Source organism: Diospyros lotus, chromosome 4, assembly GCF_014633365.1.
Source record: "Diospyros lotus cultivar Yz01 chromosome 4, ASM1463336v1, whole genome shotgun sequence".
Classification (NCBI taxonomy): Eukaryota; Viridiplantae; Streptophyta; class Magnoliopsida; order Ericales; family Ebenaceae; genus Diospyros; species Diospyros lotus.
The window spans coordinates 7,855,297-7,875,588 of record NC_068341.1 but is presented as its reverse complement, the minus strand read 5'-3'; the positions used below and the strand labels follow the sequence as shown (position 1 = coordinate 7,875,588).

Below are 20,292 nucleotides of genomic sequence, written 5' to 3'. Positions count from 1 at the left end.
AGGAAAGAGTTTTAGTTTGCACCCAAAGGTCTTCTCACTCTCTTCGTTTCGTCTCTGTTCGTTTGGGGAAAAATATAAAGAAGAATGGTAGAAGCCAACGGGGAATCAAATGACAAATTTGCCGACAGCTTGTCCTCCTCCGCCTGCGCCACCACCCCCGCCGCGATGTGCTTTTGGTTTTAGTGAGAGAGAGAGCGTGGCGGAAGACTAGAGGAACTAGAGAGAGAGAGAGAGAGAGAGAGAGAGGCAGAGGTGGAGATCCGATTCCGGCAAAAATCAAATTCAATTCCACCACCGCCACAGACGCCGTCCCTTCGAGGTATAAGAAACCCTAGCGAAAATCCGACATTTACAAATCCAGATCAACATGTCTCTCAACATGCGAACCTTAACCCAAGCCCTAGCCAAGACCGCCGCTGTGATCGAGAAAACCGTCCAGACTACCGTTCAGGAAGTCACCGGTCCCAAACCCCTCCAGGACTACGACCTTATCCACCAGATCGGCTCCGCCGGCCCCGGCCTCGCCTGGAAGCTCTACTCCGCCAAGTCCCGCTCTGGATCCGGCATCTCCCACCAGTACCCTACCGTCTGTGTTTGGGTCCTTGACAAGAAGTCTCTCTCCGAAGCCCGGATTCGGGCTGGATTGTCCAAGGCCGCTGAGGACTCATTCCTCGACATAATTCGGGCGGATGCGGCCAGACTTGTCAGGTTGCGCCATCCCGGGGTAGTCCACGTGGTCCAGGCGTTGGACGAGAGTAAGAATGCCATGGCCATGGTCACTGAACCGCTGTTCGCCTCGGTGGCCAATACGCTGGGCAACGTTGATAATATTGCCGATGTGCCCAAGGAGCTCAAGGGCATGGTACGTTGTGGTTGCTTGTCAGGATTTGCAGCATTTTTACTAATCTTTCTCTTGGTTGCATTTTGCTTAGTGAATCCTAATCTGCAATTGGGTAATTTATATTCTTTGGTCACTCACTCCCACCCATTTGAATTTTCATGGTTTGTGTGCTCAAGCATATGCTTATCTGACCTATTACTGAGGAGGTCCGGGTTTAACATTCACGAACTCTATGAATGCCCATGTAATATTTGCTTTCTTGTATATACGAAATGGTAGGTAGAAAATGGATGGAGTTATTTGTACTCACCTACCCTTTATACGTTTGCATGACCTTAATTTATTTAATTTCAACTGGATTTTTATACTTTCCTGCTGTTTGTTTGTTTTTTTTCTTTAAAGCAAAAGATTTGTTTTCAGGTAATCCCTCTGTCTTTCAAGACCTCATATAATATCCTTGAGGGACTACATTTGTGGCTTCTTTTGTATATATGGTACCATAAATTTGGCACTGACCTTTCTTCAATCTAGTTGATTTGGAGAATCGAGACTCTGGTGTCTTATGACCAATGGCTTTCAGCTTTTTCTAGCTGATTTAAATTTTAGGTTTTTGTCCTTAATTTCTTCTAGCAAGCTTTAGACTTGTACTAGATCTAAAATTCCTTAAACAATTTTGATTCTTAGAAATTTGGGATAAAAATGAATTATTTTCAGAAAAAAATAACAGTTAGTCTCCTCTACTTGTGGTTTCGATGGTATCATTAGTTTATCATAATTATTACTATAAGATTGGGCATAGCATGTCAAAATTTTACAGGTTGGAATTGCTGAAATCAGCAAATCTTTGGAGAGCAATGAGTAAGAGAATTAAAATCTATTTCAATATTTCCACCTTAAGAACAAATGTATTTATGTCTTTTGTCATATCTTCATTCAGGCCCATACATTTCATATCAAACTTTAATGTCTCTCCCAAAGTCTTCTTGGGTCTGTCTCTACCTCTTTTTTTGACTAATTGTTCCATTTTATCAACTCTCCTCACATGAGCGTCTCTTGGTCTTCTTCTCACATGACCAAATCATCTTAGTCTAATCTCTATCACCTTCTCCTCGATTGGCACTATTCATACCTTATTATGAATAACCTCATTTCTAATTTTATCTTTTTTTGTATAGCCGCACATCCATCTTAGCATCCTTATATCCGTTACGCTCGTTTTTTACTCATGCTGGTATTTGATTGCCCAACATTCTGAGCCATACAACAAAACTGGTCTTATAGTTGTCCTATGGAATTTTCCTTTCAGTTTTAATGGGATTTTATCATCACATAACACCCCCGATGCATTTCTCCATTTTAGCCAACCTGCCTTAATTCTATGCATGACATCCTCGTGAATTTCTCCATCTTTTTGAATCATTGATCTCAAATATCGAAAATTGTCTTTTCTTTATATGATTTGATCTTCCAATTTTATTATAACATCATCTACTCTTGCATTCTTACTAAATTTACATTCCATAGGGTCTGTTTTCCTTCTACTTAATTTAAATCCCTTAAATTCTAAATTGTTTCTCTACAACTCAAGTTTAGTATTCACTCCCTCTTTTGTTTCATCCACCAACACTATGTCATCTGCAAATAACATACACCATGACACCTCTGTTTGAATGTGTTGAATGAGTTCATTCATTACTAAAGTAAATAAGTATAGACTTAGTGCAGAACCTTGATGTAGTCTCATTGTAAATTTAAACGGTTCAGTATCCCTTTCACATGTTTTGATTCTTGTCTCTGCACTATGATACATGTTCTTAAAGGCTTGTATATAGGCTATTCGAACTCCTTTCTTCTCTAAAACCCTCCATAATACTTCTCTAGGGACCCTATCATAGGCCTTTTTTAGATCTATAAACACCATATGCAGGTCTTTCTGATGATCCCAATACCTTTCCGTTAAGCGCCTCAGTAGGTATATAGTTTCTATTGTTGACCTACTAGGCATGAAACCAAAGTGATTTTTCGAGACGTCTGTTTCTTTTTTGAGTCTCTGCTCTATTACTCTCTCCTAGAGTTTCATGGTATGACTCATTAACTTAATTCCTCTATAATTTTCACAATTTTGAACATCTCATTTGTTCTTGTATATAAGAATAACTTTTTAATTAAATAGGGATAAATTAGAGTTTTGATCTTGATTTTTCTTGTTATCATTGTGGTGGTCTGAAATTTATTAATTGATAGTGAATTTCTTGTGTAGGACATCATAATTTGATCTAAAGCAGTGAAATTGGATATTGGGTTGGCTCCATTTTGTTCTTGCGCTTTGAAACTATCCTGGTTAATTTCAGATCTACATGTGTTATGCTCTCCTGAATCTCTTATTTGATATGCCTGGGGCTTGGAAACATAACCTATTAGGAGAGTATGCTGCTTATCCAAGTATCCAGCAAAGGAAAGAACCTGTTACAAGAGAATGCTTCCAAACTTGTGAAGAAATAATGACTTTCTTTGCAATTTAATGCTATGCTTTCATATTTTTTCTTGAACAGGAAAAAATAATATGGTAATGAATAAAAAAATATAGTATCCTTTATAAGCCAGTTCCTTTTTCCTGACTGAATAATGCTTTTAGGCTCTAATATCCATTGTGCCATAGAATTTATCATGTCTTTTGTATAGTTTTCTGATGAGATCCTTTATTTCAGGAAATGGGATTATTGGAGGTGAAGCATGGTTTGCTTCAGATTGCAGAAACCTTGAACTTCCTTCATAACAATGCACATCTTGTTCATCGGGCATTATGTCCTGAGGTTAACACCTATTTTGCTGTGTGTGTATGTGTAATGGCAGTTTTCTGTTTTATAATATTGGCAGGACCCTAGTCCTAATTGATGTTTCCTTAGAAGGTAGAACTGGAAATTGAGAGAGAAATAACAAGAATTGAGGGGGGAACAGAATGAAATTAGGGAGACTGACAGAAAGTAGGGGGAAAACCATGAGAAATCGGGGAGAAATTTGGCAGAATTGAGGGGGAAATCAGAGAGAACAATAGGGGAAAATGAGAGAATTCAATAAATTCTTGATAACTCATAACATGATCTACATTGTGGGGTTACGGGTTTACATAGAAAGCTAACCAACAGTTATTTGTGGCAGTTACCATATCTTCCTCCACTACCAATAACTGCTCTTAAATCACTCCACTATCTCCTCACTACTCCATAACTGTAATTCCTAGAACCCAATTATAAATAAACACTAAATAAATATATATAACAACTGAAAATAAAAATAAGAAAATATCTTCTTACTTGAGAGGGAAATCAGAGAGAACAATAGGGGAAAATGAGAGAATTCAATAAATTCTTGATAACCCATAACATGATCTACATTGTGGGGTTACAGGTTTACATAGAAAGCTAACCAACAGTTATTTGTGGCAGTTACCATATCTTCCTCCACTACCAATAACTGCTCTTAAATCACTCCATTATCTCCTCACTACTTTATAACTGTAATTCCTAGAACTCAATTATAAATAAACACTAAATAAATATATATAACTGAAAATAAAAATAAGAAAATATCTTCCTACTTCTTGTGGTCGTGAAAAATATGCATGCCCTTTTGATTCCCCTATTTCTTTTAAGATAATAAAGAACTCACCACCAGTTGGTGGTGTCTATTTAATGTTGATTAACTATAAATTTTCCCTCAACATGCTGCATGCATGGTTCAACCCCCCCCCCCCCCCCCCCCCCAGCCAACCCCATATAGTGGGATTAAGGCATGGGATTGTTATTGTCGTTGAGGGACATGGGGTGGGTTGGTGGGTTATAGTTTTGTGCTCAATTCCTATAATTTGCAATGGTCATATTGTTAACACTTTGGTTCCATCCATGTCCAAAGCAATTTTAAACAGCTTTGAAAGCGACAACAGTGGCTATTTTTGGTCTGCATAAATATGGGTGTACATTGGCTAGACTGGGCTGCACTATGTAATAAGATAAAATATGACTGTCCAAGCCTAGACCAGCTCAGTCATCTAGACTATCTTTCACACATAGGCTTGACTGTATAAGAATACCATAAATCCAAACTTGCCCATTTGACCTGCTTTCCAACTAAATATGCAACTCATAAGTCCCAACAATTTTTCTTGACAAATAGCGGTTGGATTGGGCTTTTAAAAATTTGTTAATTATAGAGTTACTGCATAGAAAAAAATGTTAATTATAGGCCACTCGTAATGACCCCAGGCTTAGCTGGTTTTACAATTGTGTCAAAATTTCATCCATGCCTTGTCAATCGGGCCTATATGCCATCACAGCCCAAGAAAACATGGACAGGCTCAGTGGTCAGCTGGCTGATGTCCATGCCCCAGTTATGAACCTACATTACTACTTTTCTAGTTTTGGGGTGCGTGGAATGTGTAGATTAACGAACTAGTTGCTCATTTACTGATGCAGACTGTCCTCGTTACTTTCACTGGTGCTTGGAAGCTTGGTGGCTTTGGTTTTGCAGTTGCAGCGGATCAATCCTCCGGTGATCTTGCTAACGTGCAGGGCTTTCATTATGCTGTGAGTAAACAGATTATAGGACTGGGGAAAAATTGTTAGTTATTTTTGTTCTGCTTCCTTCTTTCTGAGGATTTGATATTAGATTGTTCTTCCTGTTCAATTTTATGTAATCCCATGTATATGCATACTCTAGCGAAGATTGGAGTAGATGATACTCCTCAATGTCACAGATATTTTACCCAAGATTATGATGTGATACTTTGTGCTGCATTGAACTTCTCTGCTGGAACTGTTGTACTTGTTTTTATTTTATTTTTTTCATTTTCTTACTGCTGTGATGTTGGAATATAAGTTATATAACTAATTTAGTTGAATTCTTCAAAACCAGTGTACTTTGTTTCAAAGGTGATGCTTTTCAACAGCAACTGTGTTATCTTATTTGGCTGCTGATTGAACAGGAATATGATGTTGAGGATTCTCTGCTGCCCCTTCAGCCATCTCTAGATTACACTGCTCCTGAACTGGTCCGGAGTAAAACATCGTCAGTTGGATGTTCTTCTGATATATTTAGTTTTGGGTGCCTTGCCTACCACTTGATTGCTCGAAAGTGCTTGTTTGACTGCCACAACAATGTCAAGATGGTATGGTTTTGATACAAGGCAGTGGATCTCTAATTACTCTTTTGTGTTGTTTATAATTAAATTTGACTCTGGCTTGACAAATGAGAGAGGAACTTTTGTCTTTCTTCTTCTTGTCTATCCACCAAGGACCACTCATTCTATTAAAGAAGTGAGATTAAAGAAAACATTAGAAGGGATTTCAGGATTTCTTAACTAAAAGTAACTGCTCATGCTTTTAATCACTGAGATCAATACAACTGGGAAAAGTTTTCATTTGTGAAAGTAGAATAGCAAAAGAATCAATGTCAGAAAGTGTAACGAATAGTGTAGATTAAAGAGGACATCAGGATGAATTTCAGGTGTTTTAACAAAAAATGACCTCTCACTTTTCAATTCCTTGGACAGCCATCAAGATGGCATCCAAGAAGGTTAGGGCCTGTTTACTTGTGGAAAATTAGTGTAGTTTTCCAGAAAATATCTCTGTAGAGATAGAAAATAGGAAACTATGTTCAAAACGATTTTTTTTTTTCTAATTTGGAGAATAGAAAATAAATTTTCTGCTTTCTAAAATTATATTAGACTTTAGAAAACATTTTAAAGATGTTTTGGAAAAGACACTTTTCTAATTTGAGCCCCACTTGGAATACTATCAACACAATTTTTTTTTTTTTTTTTTCTGTTTTGCTTGTCTCTTTCCTAATATTTCATTCGCTCGCATCCACCCACCCACTCACCACACCTTCATCTCCTCTTCCTGCTGCCCTCTGCCATTGCAATAGCGAGCACAACCAACCTCTTCTCTTGCCGTCCTCATCCCTACGATTGTGACGGCGAGCACCATCACCGCCCTCTTCCCCCGCTGCACTCTTCCTCTCCTCTTGCTGCCTTCATCTCTCGACCAGCACCACCGTGCCTTCCTCTTCCACAGCGATGGCGCCAACTCTTTTTATCAGGCTGCCCTGACCATTCACCTCTCCCTTTGCCGTCGATCTGTACATCTCTTGTTTTGCATGATTTTGAACACATTCTCTCGTTTTCTGAAGTGTAAAATTAGTTTCATATTTAATAGAAATGAACACGTTTTTCATTTGTCTCTGATTTTTTTTTTGTAGAAATGGAAACATGGAAACAGAGATGAAAATTGGAGATGGAAAACAGAAAACATTCTCCGCAAGTAAACAGACATTTAGCCTTCCTTGCTTTTCTTGATTTTCATCTTTAGTACTGCCCTTTCTGGTTTGCTGATATAGTAATAGGTGGAAGAAGTCTTTCACTTCCCCCCCCAAAAAAATCTAGTATCCACTTGGCTTTTACTTGAATCAACAAACCGAAATAAGAGAAAACTGTAAAATGGTGTAAGCACATATATTAGCTTGCTAGCTAGAGTTGCGTATGTTGACTTTACTAATTTCCCCCTGAAACTTATTAATAATGATGAGATTAATTGAATGGTGACAATCTAATCTGGCCAAAGCTGCAGTAATTGATAAATCAGGATCTGAGTTTGTTTTAGCATAGAAAAAGTATATCAAATGTTCTTTCTTCTGTTTGACTGAATTTACCTGGTTTATTTAGATAGAGGGGAGGGGTGGCTAGGTCTGTAGCTATGTAAAAGGGTGCAAAGGACAAGATCCCTTGAGTTCAGAAATATTTATGTGGTCAAGAAATTAATTTTTGATTTTCATTTTTCTGCGAATAAGCCCCCTTGTTCCTTTTGTTTGCTTCTATAAACCTCAGGTTTGTCCTTGAGTACATTAGTAAAAATGTATGGATTAAGAGGAGAGCTAATGTTATCAGGTTAAGAAATATTATACTTGTTCTTTCTTTGGAATCCTATTAGCTTTAGAATCCTATTAGTATATCTGCAATGAAAATGCAATGTTTATGTATGGCAGTTTGTTTTTTCTTCAAGTTCTTGTTTCCTTCTGTTTTTAGTGTGCTAGGTTTGATTAATTACTTATTATTTGTAATCCTTGCCTGCAGTACATGAATAGTTTGACTTACTTATCCAGTCAGGCTTTCTCATCCATACCACCAGAGTTGGTGCCTGACCTACAAAAAATGCTGTCTGCAAATGAGGCTCTTAGACCAACAGCCTTGGACTTCACAGGTAAGAATGTTTACTGTTTGAAGCCTGTAATTGTAGTCCTGTAATACTGTTTTCTTTCTTAACTATAGTCTTATCTGTACATACATATTATACTTACTGTAACATAATTAGAAATTAATTTCAACTTTTAAAGTGAACATATGGACCAAGTATTTTTAAGAGTAGGCTTTCCTAAAAATCCCTAGATTTATATTATCTATCACAGAGCAATAAGTTCAGGAGTTCTGTTGTCTCCAGTAGGGTGACACCTGAACATAAGATTTGAGAAAGCTTGTTGCGTCAGTTTTAAGATAATGCTTAGTGCTGAGTGTGTCATGTCCCATGCCAATTCAACGAGAGTAGGAAAAGAGACAACCCCCCCCTCCCAACACACACACAAAACAACAAACATGCCAACTGCAAAAGCAAGAATGAGTTTTACACATCCCGTCTAGCTTGAATATAAGATGTGGAAAATGGTGCTGACATCATCCATGCAATTTTTTATTATACTCTATCTGGAGATTCTAACTGGAGTGGAGAGGTTTTGAGGCTACTCCTGGATGTAGACATAAATCTCAAGGTGAAAGGGGTCAAGACTGACTATAGCCAGCCCCAAAGAGGGTTGAGAGAGAAATAGGTAGAGCATTGGTCAGCCTGCTTTTAGTTAGTAATTAGATTGTTGATTTGTTTAGGTTGGTTTTTATAATTTTTTTTTGAAAAGTTAAAAATAATTTGTATAATTTATTTACTTTGCCACATTCTTCTTTTGCATGGATTTGTATTGTTAACAGTGAACTAAAATGCGGCCTAGGTGGCCGCCTAGGAGGTGCCAAGGCGCTAGGCGACCGTTGGCCGCTGCGATTATGGTCAAATCAGCCACCTTAGGCACCGGCTTGGCTAATCGATACTGGGTGGCTCCTAGGCAGCCAAGGCAGACACCTAGTTGCGTGAATCGCCTGGCCGATTATGGCCTAATCGGCTGCCTGGGCCGCGTGAATCGATTTAGTATAAATTTATTAGGGTTTTTGTTTTCCCTTACCCGTTACCCCATCTCTCTCGCGCGCACCGCCACCGACAGTCTGTTGCAGAGTCGCCATCACCTCCACCGTTGCCTCTCTCGTGCTCGCACGCCGCCACCGTCTCTTGCAGTTGTAGAGTCGCCTTCGGTTCTTGCAGTTGTAGAGTCGCCTCTCTCGTGCTCGCGCACCACCACCGATTTCCCCTTCTCTCTTGTGCTCGCACACCAGTTGCAGAGTCGCCTCCGTTGCTGCTGCTTGCTGATGCATGTTGCCTCTTTTGTTTTCTTTTTGTTTTTTTGTTATTTAATTTAGGATTTATGTTAATATTTGATTATTTGTTATTCACTTATTTGAATATTTATTAATTATTATTATTAATGTTTTAACTTTGATTATTTGTTATTCACTTATTATTATTATTAATGTTATTTGTTATTCACTTATTTGTTTTTTTATTGTATTATTGGTTTATGTTGCATTATTGATGCTTTTCAACTTTAATTTAATTGAAAATAACATCAAATTACACCACAAAGTTAAAAAATAAAAAAAAACAGCAATTTTCCTAGGCCCCGCCTAGGCGCTAGGCCTCAGCCTGGCGCCCGACTAGTCCCTAGCGCCTTTTAGAACACTGATTGTTAATGTGATTTTTAGAGGGCAATTAACATTATGAATGCCATGCCATCGACCCTACCTTAACTTGGTTAGGACAAGGAGTAGTTAATGATGATGATGATGATGGTGTAAAATCAGTTTACTTTCAAATTTTTAAATAAAGTATTAAGCAAAGCATTCTCCCATCCAATCATCTGTTCTGCACAATACTCCTGAATTTCAAACAGAGTAAATATTATAGACTGATTGATTTTGAGGCAAAGCATTATTCCGTCCAATAATCTGTTCTGCACAACCCACCATGACCACCCACCACCATCACCCTTAATTGTTGCTCTCTATCCATGCCCAAGTGTTATTTACCTAGTTCAAAATAAAATTATATTGGTAATAATTTATGCTAGATATGTATGCATGTGCATACTGCACATGCAGATGGGAAGTTTACCTTGTATTGCCTCCCAAAAGTCTGCTAGCTTGATTTGAAAGAGACTTTCTGGACCAATTTGGATGATCTAAATGCAATCTCTGGCTGGTTTTTTCGCTGGTACACCTGTTAAGTGTTATGGTTGATCTGTGAAAGAGGTTTGAAGCAGGGCCACAACTTTGCGTGCCTTAGATTGGAAGTTTGCTCCAAACCTTTTCAGGTGCGAAGACCAGCTGGGAAGAGGCAAGCCTGTTTGGCTTACTAGTTTTAACATGAGCTTTTAAGCTTAGTGCATAAAAGCTTTACGAGTGCTTTTAAGTTGTGAGAGTCAATGGCTGTAATAAACTGTTAAATTGTTTGGATAAAATGTGTTTTAAGGTGTCAGCTATATAGTTATGTGTTTGGTAAAAGAAAAGCTTATAAGTTGTTAGAAGTTATAAAATGACCAAAAAGTACATACTACTTACTTTTACAAATAAATCCATAAATTTTTTTTTTTGGGTAAATAATTTAATTAATTGTACTTTGTTATAGCATATATTACCAATAGTTATATAATAAATGTGATTTAATTAATAAAATTTAAAAATTTGCTTAATTAATAAATTAGATATTTTTGGTCAAGCGTTTAGTATAATAAGTTTGATATGTAATTAATAACTATGCTAAATTTAAATTTAATTCATAAATGTGATATTTACTAATTAATGTCATAAATTTATATTTAATTAATGAAACTGAAGATTTTGATATTTTATTAATAAATCTGATAAATTTATGTTAAATTGATAATTTTTTTTCTTTATTAACAATTGGGGAGAAGCAAAACGAGATGGAAGGGAGGGATTTTTAAATGATCTGGAGTAACAGTGATTGGGACTAGCTTCAGCAGAGCAGCAATGGTGGCGAAACGAGAGGAGAGTGATGGTGAGGGTGCACAATGAGAGTGGGCGAAGAGAAACAGGAATGCTAACAAATGGTGTTTCGGTCGAATGGAAGTGTAAAGAGGGGTTAGGGATTTGGTTAGTTGGTATGGAAATTTTAGATTTATGTGAGAGTTTATTCGTCTTTTCCTTGGTCAAATTAGGCTTTTTTGCGTGCAGCTTATAAGCTTCAAAATAAAAAAAAAGTTGGACCCAGATAGCTTTCCAAAATGCTGCTCGAAGGGATTTCAAGCTATGTAGCTTAAAAGCTCTTCCAATGCAGCCAAATTGGGTAACTGGTATTGAAAATCTCATAGGGAGCTTGCTGCCTGAAATGCTTGTAAAGGCCAAGGAAAACAAGTGTCTTCTTGCTTACTGTCATTTTGTTTGCTTGCTTGCTTGCATGTCAGTAGTGTTCAGCCATGGAGCAATTTCCAAATATTTTTTTCTATGGAGCTCTTTCAGCGCTTTTAACTTGTTTGTAAAGCATTTCAACCAAAAATTTCTGTTGCAATTCTTTGATCCCTTTTGATGCTTTGTTCTGAGAAAGGAAATGGAGTCTGCTATAGATGCTGATGAGCTCTTAGTGCATAAACGTGAAATATTCAATTTATGTCTCGTTAGCATCTTATTATTTTCTCAAGTTTTATGTTCTTTCTGTGCAGGTTCTCCCTTTTTCCGGAATGATACTAGGTTACGCGCTCTTCGGTTCCTGGACCACATGCTTGTATGAATTTAATTTTAGTTCGGTTAATGCATGATACAAGGAGGGATTACCAAAAGCATTAATCATGAAATAATACAGTAGAGTGATTATTGAAATTCTGCATTTTCAAGTGATTCAAGCTTATATTTGCAGGAGAGAGATAACATGCAGAAGTCTGAGTTTTTGAAGGCATTATCGGACATGTGGAAGGATTTTGACTCCCGCATACTGCGGTATAAGGTTTGAATGATTTCTTCTCCCATTTTTTGATGAAATTTTAAAGACTCAGCAGCATAGCATGTGGTATCCTCTCTTATCTTCTAACTGGTATTTGTGCTTGACATTGTTGCCAAACCTTGATGAATTGTCAAACTTGATATGAGATCTTGACTTGAAAAATGTTTAACAAAGAAAATCTGGAAACATACGAATATCTGATTCTTAAAATGCAGTCTTTGAGTGAGTTTTTATTAATATTGATATTGTATTATGGGGGTCTATTTGATCAATGAATTGTTGTTAACTTGTTATGAAATGTAATTGTGTAAATATGGTTGAGAGTGAAAATAAGTCTATGAAAATAGGCTAAACAGTGAAAATAGCACACCAAAATAAATTGACACTAGATTAGTAAACAGAAATTTAATCCAGAAAAAGAAAGAAAAAGATAAATCAAATCTCTAAGCAAATCATACTAAAATAAAAATCAAAGTCTAAATTCCAAAATTTAATAGTTCCAATTTCTCAGCTACCATTTTTTTTCCTGAGAATTCTGACCACTAGTTCCTAAATTTTGCTCCACACAAAAATAAACCAAATCCACATTTTCCTCTGGGAACTGTTGAAGAATTCTTCTCTTATTGGGCTGGGAAATTTTTCTTGGAATGCCAGGACCCCTCCTTGTGTTTCATGGTGCACAAAATTATTCGAAGGCAATTTTGGCCTAGATTTAGTAAAGCTGTCCAACATGGAGGGTGTTTGGCTAATTGGCTTAGCTTAAATTTTGCTCAAAGAGAGCTTATAAGCTTTTCAAGAACTTTAAAATTTTTTTCTACCTGTTTGGCAAATTTTGAATTATAAGCTACCGAACTTACAAGCTCTTCCAACAGCTTATTTAGAAAGTTGGTAACCTATAGCTTGTATTTTGGTAGCTTATACACTATCTTAAAATAAGCTTGTGTTGTCCAAGTAAATGTCCAAATTATTGGCAATTAAGCTCCTTGTGCTTATAAGCTGTGATGGTTTAAGCTAATACAAGTGGCTGAAAGTCTTTTGTTGTCATTTAATCTGTTATCATGCTCATTGTTTATTATTTATTGTTTTTAGTTGGAAGGCAGTGGAAGGTTGTATGCTTGGTAATGTGTTTTACTTAGACTTTCTTTTATCATTTTTGGGGAATATGAACAGTTGGTTGAGCACAGATTTTTATACCATATTGTATGCAGGTCCTTCCACCTCTCTGTGCAGAGCTTCGAAATGTGGTGATGCAACCAATGATTCTTCCCATGGTTCTGACCATTGCAGAGTCTCAGGTACTGTAGTTAGTTTATCCTTCTAGAATCTCAGCTTTGTATTTCCTGTGTGCCTATTGGTAAATGTTGTGGAAATTTTTGTTCTCTAGATCTTACAATTGTACAGAGTTGTCAAGGCAGACTTGAAATCTAATGCAACTCGCTTCACTTCATCACATGATTAGATATCTAAAATGTTTTTCGTTTTATGAATTGCAGGGACATAAGATGCATTGTTTTCAATTGCTAAAATGGTCTGAACCATTGTGCTCTTATGCTTTACATGTCTAGGTTATGTCAAAGATCTATTTTAAAAAATCATTTGCATTATGTGTGGATGAATTGACTTGAATAAGTAGAAGTGAGGTAGTGTGTTGTATACTTTCTATGGGCAGCATTGTTTTAGTAGATGAAAATAAAGTATGGTAAACACTAGCCAGGGGATTTCTTGAAGTACGAGGTTTCAAGATAAATATGATAATAAAATTGAATATATGAAATTCAACTTTAATGAAAACAAAAGTATCTAAGAAGGGATATTTAGTATTGAAGGCTAACATATATGAAAAGATACAGTTTCAACTAGGCTTAATGACACATAAAGGTGGAGTAAGTGGAGGAATGGTTAAGTGTCTGTTGCGATTGATGCATGCTTTGATTGCTTTAAATTCCCTGCAGAACAAATATAAAGGAAGGATAGAAGAAAGATGGACGAAGGAAGAAACACGAGAAATAGAGCAATTCAGGTGGCTAATTAGAGAAAACCTAAAATCAAACTATCTTCTTTTTAAGCCCATATATTTATATTAATGTCATTGACAGTAAAAAGGTCCTCATTGTAAAACTTGAATAACACATTGATTATAAGACTAGAAACCCTTATGGTATAGTGTTGCGCTACAATAAAACTGATACCTTATTGATGAATCTACTAATTGTGATGGAGCCTTAGAATGCCTTTGTATAAGCTAAAACTCTTAAGAGCACTGGAAAGGCAACTAATGATATAATAGTGAATATATAAATTTGATAAGTGTCATGTGCCTGCAAATTGTAGCTATGTTATATAGGTGTATGGGAGGTACTTATAGACTGCTATTATATGTTGTACCTAGGGAATGCCTTAAGAAGTTGTACACAGGCGGTTAGGTTGTTTGGGCAGGAAAGACCCATGTGATAAGAGGATCAGTATAAAAAACGCTGATCCAACTATTGGAGGCATCTAGAGAAAGTTCAATCAAATTCATTTCTGAATTTCTCCCTCCCTCTCTCTCCCATGCCCCTCTCTCGATAATTCTCTCAATCTCTTGTGATTTCCGTCCGATCAGAGGAGATCAATTGCCAGATCCTTCAAGGTCTGACAATAAGATATGATGATAAAAAACAAACTCGTAAGATTGTTGGAAATGTGCTTGAAGCCTAGTAAGTGCCTCGATTAGGAATATTGATACTATCCACATTAGGGGTAACTCTAAGGGGACACTGGAGTCCAAAATATGCCAAGATTAAAATTGTAAGATTCAGAAAGCAGAACAGTGAAATATGATCAATGTAACTCTTAGTTAGTTGGGATGTACTGTAGAAGAGGAATAGTAGGGTGTTTGAGAGTGTAGAGAGACAATCTCCTGTCTACACTTGATCTTAGCCAAAAGATCCAGAAAGGCATGCAAACTCATCTTAATGGAATCATTGTATTACCATATTTCTGTGGGTTAAAGAGGGCCCTTTCACTTTGTATATGACCTATCTTTGTAAGTAGTCTTACAGGTTCTTTATATATAGAGTTTGCCCCTGTTAGGGAGTTCTCTTTTTATTTATTATTAGTTACCAAAAAAAAAGGGAACCTTTAATAATTGAATGTGCTCTGCATGTTTTCTTGCTGGAATTTATTGTCCCATTTTTTCTTTTAATTATGGGGCTTAATTCTTACTGATCAAAACCTAGTGAACAGCACTTTATTATGATCATATTTTCTGCCATAGTGGATGTGTTGCTGTACCGATTATTATAACCTCCATTTATACTTCTTTGGTTCACAAATATTCATCTACACTTAGAACTGTATGTTAACATGTTTGTCTGGATGGATGGAAATGTATCTTGAAGCTTAAACTATGAATGGCACATAGTGTTCATGTGTAGCCATTCTTTTGCTTAATGTTATACCATATACATGATGCTTTGCCAAATAATGGATGTGTTCTCTGTTGGACATTTCATGATTGATAGGCTGTGATTTTATCTGTTTAGATCATTGATTCATGTCTTTAATCCAGTGCAGGATAGAAGTGGTTTGCTGGATTTGTTGCTTTAGTGATTACCTTGACCTCCATATTTTTCTTTCTATCATACAACTTCTTATATATATATATATGTAGGACTGTATGTTAAGATGTTTGTTTGTATGGATGCATGTCTATCTTGGATTTTAGAGTAACAACAATGGAAGAGTGTTCGTGTGTAACCATGTCTACTAATTATTATGTCTACTATGTCTAACCGATGGAAGGGTGTCCATGTGTAACACCGATGGTTCTATGTCTACTAATTAATATGTTCTATATTTGACATTTCATCTTTCTTTGTTAAAATCATGGTTTGACGTCTTTAATTTGCTGCAGGATAAAAGTGATTTTGAGCTATCAACGTTACCGGCTCTTGTTCCTGTCTTGAGTACTGCTGTAGGTGAGACATTATTGCTACTTGTAAAGCATGCTGATCTTATTATCAATAAGGTAATTACTTAGCCGCCTCATCTATTTTATTGATTGATTATTCTAGCTGTTCTTCATGTTAATGTGGTTGCTAGTCCAGTTAAATATCCTTTATACGTCTAGTTTTCCTTTTTTTGTTCCATGCCCCCCCCCCCCCCCTTTTCCTCCTCTTCTTTTTTTATTCCTATTGAAATCAGAATTAAATATTTAGCCAATGGAGATTGATGAGAACCTGAATGACTATGTATGGGAATCAGCTTAGTGCCTGTTGTGGGTTTCTTTTAACTTTTGTTTTATCTTACTTTTTTCTTGCCATGGTGTCATGTACCTAGGGTTTTCCTAGGGTTTTGATAGGAAATTGAGAGAAATCAGAGGAAGAATTAGATGGATAGGGAGGAATAAGGCAGTTAGAATTGGGGGAGGAATACAGAGAACAGCAAAGAGAGGGAGATCAGAGGGATTGTGAGAGGGAGTTTAGAGAGAGATACAAGAGAATTCAAGAGAGGAAAAAATGAGGGAATTCATTCATCAAACATAACATAATCCCCTATTCTCAGCTGTGGCGCATATATAGCCTAACAGCCTCCCACATGACCCCATGACACATGGCAGGACTGTGATCTTCTTGACACTAGGATGTGGCACAAACTAGGTGGCATGAATGTTTATGTAGTTCATTAACTTCATGTTAGCATTAGGCAATACTGTTCAATCTTCTTCAAAAGGTGAATCCCTCACCTTAAGGGCCCCTCCCTGCCGGCCCCACAGATAGGGAGAGGAGGTTAATCACAGAACCTAATAGCTAAGGATCGAACATGGGACCTCACACAGGCTATATAACGGCAACAATCCACCCATCTTCAAGACGTGCTCGCCCCCAACCGCTGAGCTATGCCCACGGGGGCTACTGTTCAATCTTCTTGTTTTGAGGGTTTCAGGATCTACTTTTACTAGTTTGAGTTTAAATTAGTTGTTTTTTATATTGTTACATGGTTGTTTGCTAATAAAATATCTATCCAATACATATGGTTGTAATAAATCATTTCTTGTAGAATTATAATTCAATCAAAGATTACAACCATTCTCCTTTGATAAGCTAGCTAATATAAAAGGCATCTCTAGTACATGACTCTCTCCTCTTTGTGAGGGTCAGGGGAGGTTATTTGTGTGCGCAACCTTGCCTTGTTTTGAAAAGAGGCTGTTTCTCATATCAAACAATTGAACATGTTAGTATTTAGATATGACATTTTGAGTCATGCAACAAAGTTGGTCTTATAGCTGATAGCTATATTTTTGTAGTTTTAATGCAATATTTTCAATAGTATAAAATGTTGATCCATTTTAACTATTCTACCTTTGATAATGTAAGTAACATTCTCAATAATTCCATATTCTTTTTGAATAATTGATCTAAGATATTTAGATCGATCTTTTTTACAAATAACTTGATATTCAACTCTCATTGTAATATTATCCCCATTTCTATTTTTATTAAACAATTTCATAAATTTGATTTTTCACTTGTTTAACTTAGACCATTGAATTCTAATTCAAGCTTAGCATTCACACCTTCTTTTGTTTGGTCTATGAAGACAATATCTTTTATGAATAATATACACCTAACTACTTCTCCTTGAATGTGTAATTTCATCCATCACGATGGAAAAGAGATAAATCTTCAATGCAAATACTTAATATAATCCAAAAACAACAATAACAATATATCCACCCTTTATCCCACTATGTGGGGTTGACTTAATATAATCCAATAATTGAAAATTTTTAGTATCTCTTCCACAAGTCATAACACATATATCTACTCAATGATACATATATGTAATAACTTGCATACAAGCAACTCAAATTCTCCTCTTCTCGAAAACTCTCCATGAGAGTTCTTTAGGGACTTTGTCATTGTGCCCCCCCCCCCCCCCCCAACCAAAAAAAAAAAAAAAATCCACAAACACCATATGTGAAATTTTCTATTTATTTGTACATCTTTGCATTAAATGTCTTAGGTCACATTTGGTTGGACAGGATGGTTTTGAATGGAACGAGAGAGAGAGAAGGGGTATGGAATGAAATTACTATAGTAACCAAACAGCATATTGTGGGATTCCCATTCCCTCGGCCTCCGTTCCATCCAACCGAACATGACCTTAGTAACTCGATAAGTTTCAATTGTGAATTTAACACTACATTTGGGGCATAGATGCGTTAAACCTAGCCCATTTTTAACTACTCCCTCGAGCATTCCAATGCACCACTAAGAGGATTATACTATGACAAAATAATATTTCGTCAAGAATTGATTCCTAAAGATTTGATGATTTTTAGCTTCTTGTTGGCTACTTGAGGCACCCTTCCTTGATCTGGACTTGGAACTAGCTATGATAAGGACTAATACGTTCAATATTAGAAGTGTTGAATGGATTATTCAATCCACTACTGGAGTTGAAGAGAAAGAGCACTATAAGTACTTATCTATGGGAAATACAACTTATCTAAAATTTTACCCCAAAAAGAAAGGCAAAAAGAGGTATCTGATGAATTATAGAGTTGAAAAATCCTTGGTTTAGTGACCATGTGATGCTTGTGTTCATTCTAGGTTCTGGAATCTTCAGGGTTCTGTTAATTGTAGTCAAGATTGCATGGGTATTTTCAGCTTCTTTTCTATTCTCATTACCATAATTTTCTTTCTTTCGCTTTGGTTTTCTGTGCTTTTTTTTTTTTTTTAAAGTTTAACATTTTGTCCTGTTATTACTTATCCTCTTCTGTACTTGGCCATGATATCAAATGTTTTGCAATTGTTGCAGGCTACTCAGGAGCACTTGGTTTCACATGTCCTGCCCTTGTTTGTTCGAGCTTACGATGATAATGATGCTCGCATGCAAGAGGAGGGTCTGAAAAGAACTGTTTCTCTTGCAAAGCAACTTGATGCTCAGGTGATTGCGTTTGTGCCTTGATTTCCTCTTTATCACTATTTGAACAGTTACCACATTTAAGTCTTTCTAAGCTCTCGTTGGCTTACCTCCTTTTATTTAGGAATATTCTGGAGACACCATTCCTTTTCATGTATGTGCACCAAAAGTATTGACATATAAAGCATAAACTGATTGTATTCTGATTTGTCTGTTCATGCTTTGTAAGAGAATTAGTGTTCTAAAAGGTGCTAGGCGCTAGTCGGGCGTCAGGCTGGGGCCTAGCGCCTAGGCGGGGCCTAGGCGGCGCTTAAGAAAACTGCTATTTTTTTTATTTTTTAAACTTTGTGATATAATTTGATGTTATTTTTAACTAAATCAAAGTTGAAAAATATTAATAATGCAACATAAACCAATAATATATAGAATTAAGCATGAGAAATAAATTATTGTAATTAATAAATAACATTTTAATTAGTCATACAATCAATACTATAAGCAAACAGCTAAGTGGATTTTTTGGAAATATTATAGAATATATATAATTAATAATAAAACTAAATATAAATCTATAATTATATATAAATATTAAATAGAAAAAAAAATAAAATAAAATAAAAACAAAAAATAAAAACAGAGCAAATGCCCCAATAACCACACAGAGAGACGGGGAGACGGGAGAGAGAGAGAGAGAGAGGTTACGACAGATGGAGCTTGCCGCAGCGGAGATGGAGCTCGACGGCGAGGACGGGGGCGGCGACGATGACGCTGAGGACGACGAGGACGCGACAGATAAGAGGCGGTGACGATGAAGCTTGGCGGCGAGGATCGAGCTAGACGCAGCGACAGCGGTGAGCTACTGGCGGGCCGATGAAGCTTGGCGGTGTTGAGGTGACAGTGTTGAGGCGGCGACAGCGTTCAGGTGAGAAGAGAGAAATAGGGAGATGTTGAGAGGTTCGATTTAATGATTTAGCAAAAAAACCCCTAAAAATGGCTGAGCCAACGAGTTGGGCGCCAAGGCGCGCAGGCCGACTAGGCGCCGCCTGGGCCGCCTAGGCACCCAAGCCGGCCGATTACTCGGGCCGGCGCCTAGGAGGCCCGACTAGGGCAATTTCGGGGCGGCCAGCGGCCGCCTAGGCCGATTTTTAGAACACTGAAGAGAATACTTCTGACCAGAAAAGGTTTTTGACTGGGAAGTGCATTGGTTTTCCTGGGTCATTGACCAGCTTACTAGTGAATGGTCCATTGATATTCTCAGAGAGGAGTCATATCTAATTTGTCTGTCATATTAGGAAACTTAAAACATATTTTGGGAACTCTTGGAAATTTGTTTGATGCATCTTGAATCTGTCTGTAATTTGAAAAATTGATTAACCTTGA

General features: G+C 36.9%; 1 protein-coding gene across 1 annotated transcript in view; it reads left to right on the top strand.

Annotated features, from left to right (window-relative positions):
• LOC127799315 (SCY1-like protein 2 A) overlaps window positions 1–20,292 on the top strand; it is a 29,861-nt gene continuing 9,569 nt past the window's right edge. The window contains exons 1-10 of the mRNA XM_052333235.1: window positions 1–862; window positions 3,550–3,654; window positions 5,314–5,424; window positions 5,823–6,005; window positions 7,968–8,094; window positions 11,726–11,787; window positions 11,920–12,006; window positions 13,212–13,298; window positions 15,899–16,012; window positions 18,808–18,936. Coding sequence (XP_052189195.1) covers window positions 368–862; window positions 3,550–3,654; window positions 5,314–5,424; window positions 5,823–6,005; window positions 7,968–8,094; window positions 11,726–11,787; window positions 11,920–12,006; window positions 13,212–13,298; window positions 15,899–16,012; window positions 18,808–18,936 — 1,500 coding nt within the window. The 5' untranslated portion in view covers window positions 1–367. The remainder of the gene's footprint in view (window positions 863–3,549; window positions 3,655–5,313; window positions 5,425–5,822; window positions 6,006–7,967; window positions 8,095–11,725; window positions 11,788–11,919; window positions 12,007–13,211; window positions 13,299–15,898; window positions 16,013–18,807; window positions 18,937–20,292) is intronic.